The 9,366-nt window shown below is 40.9% G+C and overlaps 1 protein-coding gene and 1 long non-coding RNA gene across 2 annotated transcripts in view; both read left to right on the forward strand.

The window, feature by feature from the left end:
- Positions 1 to 1,113, forward strand: part of LOC121578742 (SLIT-ROBO Rho GTPase-activating protein 2B-like) — a 110,073-nt gene extending 108,960 nt beyond the window's left edge. The window contains 5 exon segments of the mRNA XM_045224015.1: positions 177 to 267; positions 455 to 512; positions 854 to 919; positions 921 to 1,001; positions 1,003 to 1,113. Of these exon segments, the coding sequence (XP_045079950.1) occupies positions 177 to 267; positions 455 to 512; positions 854 to 919; positions 921 to 1,001; positions 1,003 to 1,113 (407 nt within the window).
- Positions 1,114 to 1,368: 255 nt separating this feature from the next.
- Positions 1,369 to 8,983, forward strand: LOC123492092. Its single transcript, XR_006661624.1, has 3 exons — positions 1,369 to 1,454; positions 2,035 to 2,062; positions 8,971 to 8,983. It is a non-coding gene; the product is annotated as an uncharacterized LOC123492092 (long non-coding RNA).
- The last annotated feature ends 383 nt before the right edge of the window (positions 8,984 to 9,366 follow it).

A 9,366-nucleotide genomic window follows, 5' to 3' on the forward strand; every position in this document is an offset into this window, starting at 1 on the left:
TGCGATAGAACAGCGGAGTATGTACTATGATTATTTATTTTTTACCATGAATGCGCCTGGGGCGACCAGCATGTGGATCTCAGCTGTAAACTAATTGTGTGTGTCTTTCTCATTCTCTCTCTCTCTCTCTCTCTCTCTCTCTCTCTCTCTCTCTCTCTCTCTCTAGATGGGGGTAGTATGTGCCCAGCAGCCGTTAGAAGGGGAGTTACTCCAGAGGTGTCAGCAGCTGCAGTTCCGTCTCTCCACCCTCACCATCGAGAATGAGAGGTGAAACCTGCACTCCTCCGCCTCATCACTCCATCATTTTACCCCTTCATCCCCATCTCTCACTTCATTACTCCATCATTTTACCCCTTCATCCCCCCATCTCTCACTTCATTACTCCATAATTTCACCTCCTCCTCCCCCATCCCTCACCTCATCTTTCCATAGCCTTTTCTGTTCATTATGACAGTTTTGATTTGTCTTCCCACTCACACCATTTCCACCCACATTTTGAAGAGAAACAAGATGTTTTATTAATTTTTAATAGAAAAATAAGAAAATAACAAATCAAAATAACCTTGCCTTGTCTACACGAACACTCACACTTTTCTTGCCAGCTCTGACTTTGCTGATAGCTACTTTTATTGAGGATTAATGTACTTACTATGACTGAGATATGTGCTTGTCTCATCTAGCTATCTTAAGATGGATACACTAACTGTAAGTCGCTCTGGATAAGAGCGTCTGCTTAATGACTCAAATGTAAACAATTGATTTCACCCACATCTGTTGACAGAATTTATGACACTATCTCTCTCTCTCTCTCGCTCCCTCTCCCCCTCCCCCTCCTTTCTCTCCCTCTCTCTAGGTGAAGAAGACTATGGAGGCCACTCTGTCGACCATCCAGGACATGGTCACCGTGGAGGACTATGACGGTCAGCGAGTGTTTCCACCACAGCAACTCCATGGAGTCGGTCAAGTCCACCATGAGCGAATCATTCCTTAGCAAACCCAGCTCTGGCCAAGAGACGGGCCAATCAGCAGGAGACGGAGCAGTTCTACTTCACGGTGAGAACCAATCACAGGGCAGAGATGTGTCGTGTTGAGGACAGTGGTGTGTTATGGTGATACAGGAAGAGTCAGTGAGGTCTTGTTGTGGTGATACACACATTCACATGCGCTGCCTAAGGAGGGGTCAGTGATGATACACACTCAAATCTGTGCACAGTTAAACGTCCCTCGTGCGCCGCGCTCTCTCCTCTCTCTCTCTCTCTCTCTCTCTCTCTCTCTCTCTCTCTCTCTCTCTCTCTCTTCTCTCTCTCTCTCTTCTCTCCTCTCTCTCTCTCTCTCTCTCTCTCTCTCTCTCTCTCTCTCTGTACTGTAGAACCTGAAGGAGTTTCTGGAGGGGCGGAACCTGATTACCAAACTGGAGGCCAAACATGACCTGATACAGAAGACTCTGGGAGAGAGTGAGTCACACACACACAGTCACATATTGCATCAACTTTTTAACGAGCATGTCACTGCTAGACAATAGTTGAACACGTTTCCAACAGCGTGTTAGAGAGACATTTGTGTGCGTGTGAGAGAGCAGAGCAGAGCAGAGCAGGGATTGGAGGACGGGGGGGTGAAGGAGGCCAGAGCAGGCCACAGAGAGCAGACGCGTGTTAGGCCACACGAAGGGTCACATTGGGGAGCAGGATGGGGCAGGGGGGATAGGATGTGGGAGGGAGGGAGGGAGGAGGGATGGAGGGGGGAGAGCACAGCTGTGGATGGGGGGAGATCCTCTGGGATGTGTTTAGCAGGAGGTATGGCTCCGACAGGAAAACCATTGAGACTTGTGTGTATTAGCGTGTGTTTGTGTGTGTGTTTTAGCGTGTGTGTGTGTTGGCATGTGTGTGTGTGTTAGCGTGTGTGTATTCCAGGGGAAGTCTGTCACAGTTTGGATCCAGCTGCGCCATTTCCCTCTTCTCTTCCTCTTGCTTCTGCTATAACTTAATATTTTTTTCTCTCTCTTTCTCCCCTCCCCCTGTGTCTTCCCTGCTTTAGGTCAGAAGACTGACTGTTGCCTTGCCAGGTAGGTGAGAAGGAAACACATACACACGCTTACCATTGGGAGGTTCTATAGTAGGCTCTATGGTCTATTTGACTGTCTGGGCGTGTTTATGGGCACATATCATTATTCTGTTAGCGGAAATTGTGTGTGTCTTTGTGTGTGTATGTGTGAGTTCACAAATGTAAGAATATTCGAAGATAAACTATACAACGCAGAGGACTAGTGGTCAAGAGGACTAGAGGTCAAGAGGGAATTAACGATCAATGGAAATAGTTGTTTTTCAGTTCAACATCTGTTTAGAATAGATACATTGAGCTAAAAAAGGATACTTGGGGGTTGGCTATTGGCCCAATTTTATTGCAAGGAATTGTAATTGGTCAGCCACATGCTAGGCTTGAGGCTATAAACTGCATCCTGTCTCTTTGTTCAGTGGAGAACATTGAGAACAGGGAAGATTGAACATCTACCATCTACTTCCCAGCAAAACAACTATGATTTGTTCTCTTTGAATAAATATTTTTCTCCCCCTGATTTGCTTTGGGGTCTGCGTTAGTTGAAGAATAACATCAACTGCTAACACATACAGTGGTTTGCGGAAGTATTACCCCCCTTGGTATTTTTCCTATTTTGTTGCCTTACAACCTGGAATTAAAATGGATTTTTGGGGGTTGTATCATTTGATTTACACAACATGCCTACCACTTTCAAGATGCAAAATCTTTTTTTGTGTGAAACAAACAAGAAATAAGACAAAAAAACAGAAAACTTGAGCAGTGATAACTATTCACCCCCCAAAGTCAATACTTTGTAGAGCCACTTTTGCAGAAATTAAAGAAGTTGGGGAAGTATATAAGCTTGGTAATCTAGCCACTGGGATTTTTGCCCATTTTCAAGGATTAAACTGCTCAGCTCCTCAGCTGGATGGGTTTGATGAGTACATAATTAAGTATAACAGATTCTCAATGATTGAGGTCTGGGCTTTGACTAGGCTATTTCAAGACATTTAAATGTTTTAAAACTAAGGTTTTTAGCAGTATGCTTAGGGTATTGTCCTGTTGGAAGGTGAACCCCCCCAGTCTCAAATCTCTGGAAGACTGAAACAGGTTTTCAAGACTTCTCCCTGTATTTTAGTGCCATCATCATCTTCAATTCTGACCAGTTTCCCAGTGCTGCTGCACCACCTATGCTCTTCACTGTGGGGATGGTGTTCTCGGGTGATGAGAGGTGTTTGGTTCGGCGCCAGACACGAAGCGTTCCTTAATGGACAAAAAGCTCAATTTTTTAGTTATTGACCAGAGTATTTTTTCAATATGTGTGGGGAGTCTCCACATGCCTTTTAGGGAACCAAACGTGTTACTTATTTTTTTTTTTAAGCAATGGCTTTTTTTTGGCCACACTTTCAGGAAGCCAGCTCCCGTGGAGTGTAAAGGGTTAAAGTGGTTATGGAGAATAAATCCGCGTGGAGCGACCAGGTTATCTGGTTGTTGCTGATTAATGCCCCCTTGCCTGGTCCGTGAGTTTGTGGGGCTTGGAGGTTTGTTGTGGTAATTATTTTTCCATTTTAAAATAATGGATTGAATGGTTTCCAAGAAATGTTAAAAGTTTTTATAACCTAACCTTGATCTGTATTCTCCAATAATTGTCCCTGACCTGTTTGGAGAGCTCCTGTTTTATGAAAGTGCTGTTGCTCGGTGCCCCTTGCTTAGTTGTGTTGTAGACTTGTGGCTTTCAGAAACAGGAGGGTATATATGACTGAGATCATGTGACAGATCATGTGACACTAGATTGCACAAGGGAGATTTAACTAAGATCTGAGGGTAATTGGTTGAGACCCAGATCTTATTTAGGGGCAAAGCAAAGGGGGTGAAAACATATTGCAGTACCACTTTTCCGTTATTTATTTTTAAATTTTTCATTTTATCACCATAATTTTGATATTTGTGTATGTCATTACATGAAATCCAAAAAATAATCATTTAAATTACAGGTTGTAATGCTACAAAATAGGCACAAGGGGGATGAATAATATTTTTGCAAGGCCCTAGTATTTATTTGGACAGTGAATTGAAACGTTTAATCTAAAGATTTGATTTGAATTAAAATATAATGAGGAACAGTACAGAATGTCACCTTTAGTTGAGGGTATTTCTGTTTTACGTTTAGAAATGACTATGTATCTAGTCCCCATTTGAAGGTGTAAATGTGGAAAATCACTTAGAGGTGTATTAAAGTAGTCAAGAGTTTAGTTTTTTGGTTATGTTCCTAGCACCATAATGACTAGTTTCGAGATTGTGATCTAAAAGATGAATGCATAGTTTGGGGTTGGATAAGTAAAAGATTCACACCCTTTTTCCACAATGTGTGTTACAGCCTAATTTAAAAATGGATTAAATAGAGAATTTTTTGTCACTGGCCTAAAATAACATAATGTCAAAGTAGTGTGTTTTTTTATAATTTTTTTAACAAGTTAATAAAATGAAAAGCTTATGGCAAGCCTAAACAAGTTCAGGAGTAAAAATGTGTTTAATAATTCACATAATATGAACTCACTCTGTGGTGCTACAATAGTACTAAAAATAACATTTTGAATGACTATCATCTCTGCAACTTACACACACAATTATCTGTAAGGTCTCTCAGTTTGTTAGTGAATTCAAACACAGATTCAACCACAAAGACCAGGAGGATTTACAATGCCTTGCAAAGAAGGGCACTTATTGGTAGATGGTAACAAATATATATATATTGAATATCCCGTTGAGCATGGTGATTAATTACACTTTAGATGGTGTATCAATACACCCAGTCACTACAAAGATATACAGGCACCTTCCTAACTCAGTTGCCGGAGAGGAAGGAAACTGCTCAGGGATTTCACCATGAGACCCATGGTGACTTTTTAAATCAGTAATGAAGTTTAGTAGATGTGATAGGAGAAAATCAGAGGATGGATCAACAACATTGTAGTTAATCTATTAATATAACCTAATTGACAGAGTGAAAGGAAGGAAGCTCAATTCAAAATAAACTATTCAAAACATGCATCATTTGCAACAAGACACCCAAGTAATAATGACAAAATATAAATAATTTTCACTTTTTTGTCCTGAAGTGTTATGTTTGGGGAAGATCCAATGTAACACATTACTGAGTACCACTCTCCATATTTTCACGCATAGCAGTGGCTGCATCATGTTATGGGTATACTGGTAATTGTTATGACTGGGAGTTTTTCAGGATAAAAAATAAATGATAATGAGTGAGCACAGGCAAAATTGTGGAGGAAAACTGGTTCAGTCTGCTTTCCACTCAGACACTGGAAGATGAAGTCACCTTTCAGCAGGACAATAACCTAAAACACAAGGCCAAAATCTACACTAGAGTTGCTTACCAAGAAGACAGAATGTCTTGAGGGCTGAGTTAATAGTTTTGATTAATAAATGTTGACAATAACCAGGCTTAGAGACTTACCTAGAAAGACTCACAGCTACAATCGCTTCCAAAGGTGATTTAAACATGTATGACTCAGGTGGTTGAATACTTGGCAGTTGAAGCTCGTACATGGCCACTTAGGTTGGAGGCTCATTAAAACGCGAAGGTACCACGCCATCTGTACAAACAATAGCACGCAAAGTATAAACACCATGGGACCACACAGCCAGCTATACGCTCTAGATTAAGATGCGTTTGTCTCCTAGCCATGAACGGATTTTGGTGCGTAAAAGCAAATCAACTTTAGAACAACAGCAAAGGACTCAAAGATGGGAGGAAATAGGCCAAAAGTATTATATCCACAGTAAAACTAGGTCTATATCGACATAACCTGGAAAGGCCGCTTACATGGAAGAAGCATTGCTCCAAAACCGCATAAAGCTGACTACGGTTTGCAACTGCACATGGGGACAAAGATCGTGAATTTTGGAGAAATGTTTGGTTGATGAAACAAAAAATAGAACTGTTTGGCATAATGACCAACTGGAGGATAAAGGGGTGGCTATAGCAAGAACACCATCCCAACTGCGGGAAGCACGGGGTGGGATCATGTCGTGGGGGTGCTTTTGCTGCAGGAGGGACTGGTGCAATTTCACAAAATAGATGGCATCATGATGAAGGAAAATGATATATTAAGCAACATCTCAAGATATCAGTCAGAAGTTAAAGTACCTCGTGGGAGTTGCAATGATCATGAGAACGGGGAGAATCAGCCCAAAGTAACGGGAGTTGTAATGATCTCTGCGCAGCTGGGACCATAGTCACTAAGAAAACAATTGGTAACACACTAACGCAGCTGGGACCATAGTCACCAAGAAAACAATTGGTAACACACTACGCCGTGAAGGACTGAAATCCTGCAACACCCGCAATGTCCCCCTGCTCAAGAAAGCACATATACATGCCCGTCTGAAGTTTACAATGAACATCTGAATGATTCAGAGGAGAACTGGGTGAAAGTGTTGTGGTAGATGAGGTCAAAATTGAGCTCGGATAACTCAACTCGCGTTGAGGAGGAGGAATGGTGCCTGAGACCCCAAGAACACCATCCCCACCAACAAACATGGAGGTGGGAACATTATGCTTTGGGGGTGTTTTAAGGGACAGGACAACCTCACCGCATCAAATGGATTTATGTAATGGGCTATGTACCTCAGCCAGGGCATTGAAATGGGTATGGATGGGTATTCCAGCATGACAGTGACCCAAAACACACGGCCAAGGCATCAAGTCAGTGGCTCTAAGAAGAGGCGCAACATGTCCTGGAGTGGTTTAGCCAGTTCTGTGATCTTAATCCCATAGAAAGTCTGTGGAGGGAGGCTGAAGGTCCGAAAGCAAACGTCAGCCTTTGAACTTTAATGACTTCTGGAGAAGATCTGCAAAAGAGGAGTGGGACAAAATTCCCCCTGAGATAATGCGTGGCAAACTTGGTGACACCATAAGAAACGTTTGACCTCTGTGATTGCCAACAAGGGTTATAACAAGTACTAAGTCATGTTTTGCAGAGGGGTAAATATATTTTTAATTAAAATGCAAATCAATTTATAACATTTTTGACATGCCTTTTCTTGAATTTTTTGTCGCTATTCTGTCTCTCTACTGTTCAAATAAACCTACCATTAAAATTACAGACTGATACTTTCGTTGTAGTGGGCAAACGTACAAAATCAGCAGGATCAAATACTTTTCCCCTCACTGTATATATATACACTACTGCTCAAAAGTTTGGGGTCACTTAGACATAGTTTTCCAAGAAAACATACATGAAATGAGTTTGAATAGGAAATATAGCAAAATGCATAGGAAATGTAGTATTGATAATAGAAATAATGATTTTTAATGGAAATAATAACTGTGTCCTCAAACTTTGTTTTCACAATTTGCAATTACAGCTTGCAGACCTTTGGCATTCTAGTTGTCAATTTGTTGAGTGTAATCTGAAGAGATTTCACCCCATGCTTCCTGAAGCACCTCCCACAAGTTGGATTGGCTTGATAAGTACTGTTTACGCACCACATGGTCAAACTGCGCCCACAACAGCTCAGGTGAGATCCGGTGACTGTGCTGGCCACTCCATTATAGACAGAATACCAGCTGACTGCTTCTTCCTAAATAGTTATTGCAGAGTTTGAGCTGTAAGCCATTTCATGGTCTGTTGTAGGAGGAAATTGGCTCAATCGCTGCCATCCACAGGGTATGGCACGCCGCTGCAAAATGATGATAATTTTTCCTTCTTCAAGATCCCCTTTACCTTGTACAAATCTCCTAATTTTACCACCACCAAAGCACCCCCAGACCATCACATTGCCTCCACCTTGCTCTGACAGATGGCATCAAGCACCCTCCAGCATCTTCATTTGGTCTGCGCTCACAAATGTTATTCAAGATAAACACCTGCAACCCCGATTGTCTGTCATGACACTTTTTTCCAATCTTCCTCTTGTCCAGTGTCTGTGTTCTTTTGGCCATCTTAATCTTTTCATTTTTTATTGGCCAGTCTGAGATATGGCTTTTTTTTTTTTGCACTGCTCAGAAGGTAGCATCCCGGAGTCGCCTTATCATTGACGTGAGACTGCGCTTTTATAAATATATTTAATGAAGTTGCCAGTTATGACCTGTGAGGCATCTGTTTCTCAAACCATACACTCTAATGTATTTGTCCTCTTGCTCAGTTGTGCACCGGCCTCCCACTCCTCTTTTATGTTTTTAATGATCAATTAGCCTTTTAAAATGATAAACTGGATTAGTGCCATTAAACACAGGATTGATGGTTGCTGATAATGAGCCTCTGTACGCCTATGTAGATATTCCATTAAAAATCATCAGTTTCCAACTACAACATTTACAACATTAACAATGTTAACTGTATTGTGATCAATTTGATAAAAATATTTTACTTGACAAAAAATCGGCTTTTCTTCAAAACAAGGACATTTCTAATGACCACAAACTTTAACGCGTTAGTGTATATATAAAAATGTTTTAATGGTATCACTTTGATATTAGGTAGTATTTTATGATGCTGACAAAGAATCACATAATGAAATCCATTTAAACCTTGTAACACAACAAAATGTGAAAATAGTAAGGGTATGAATACTTTCTGAAGGCACTGTACTGTATGTTGTAATTCAATAGAAATTAATGGTAAATCATGTATTTTTGTATTTTGGGGTACTTTTTTCTCACTCCCGTATTCAGGATTATTCATGATTATCCATAAATCATGGTAGCATCACATTCACTGTAGAAGTGTTCATAAACATTTTATTCTTTATTTACAATAAGTTACAGAGGACAAAGATCATAAATTTCCCCAACCCCAAGTTACACATTTTAGCTACATTGTCCAAATAAATACATTAGGAGTGTAGATCAGTTTCAGAGTGTGTATAAATAGTATTTGGAGGCAGAGATAAGTCCCTCTTTCTCTCCAGTGACAGGAGGAACTTGCACTACGAAGCAGGTAATTTCTCTCTCCGTTCAGAGTGTGGGTTGCTGTGTAGCTTTCTCTGGGTATGTGGTTTTAACTTTGTCCTGACTCACTGTCCACTGCTCTACATATTATGCACCAGCCCCATGCCAATCTCTCTTGCTAGGTTTACAGACTACACCATCTGAAAACAGTTCTGCAGGTAAACTGTATACTGTATTAGAAGGGTAGTAGTTATCTGGGGTCCTTGGGACGCCCTTAACTCTAAACCCTAACTCCTACACCTTAAACTCTACCCTAATCCTTACACTCCACTGAATCATTGTACATTTCAACTAGGGACATCATGGATCAAGATTGCAAGGACTGTATAAGAAGAGATAGATTCCATTTCTATTAT

The sequence above is a fragment of the Coregonus clupeaformis genome, chromosome 12 (assembly GCF_020615455.1).
Source record: "Coregonus clupeaformis isolate EN_2021a chromosome 12, ASM2061545v1, whole genome shotgun sequence".
Lineage (NCBI taxonomy): Eukaryota > Metazoa > Chordata > Actinopteri > Salmoniformes > Salmonidae > Coregonus > Coregonus clupeaformis.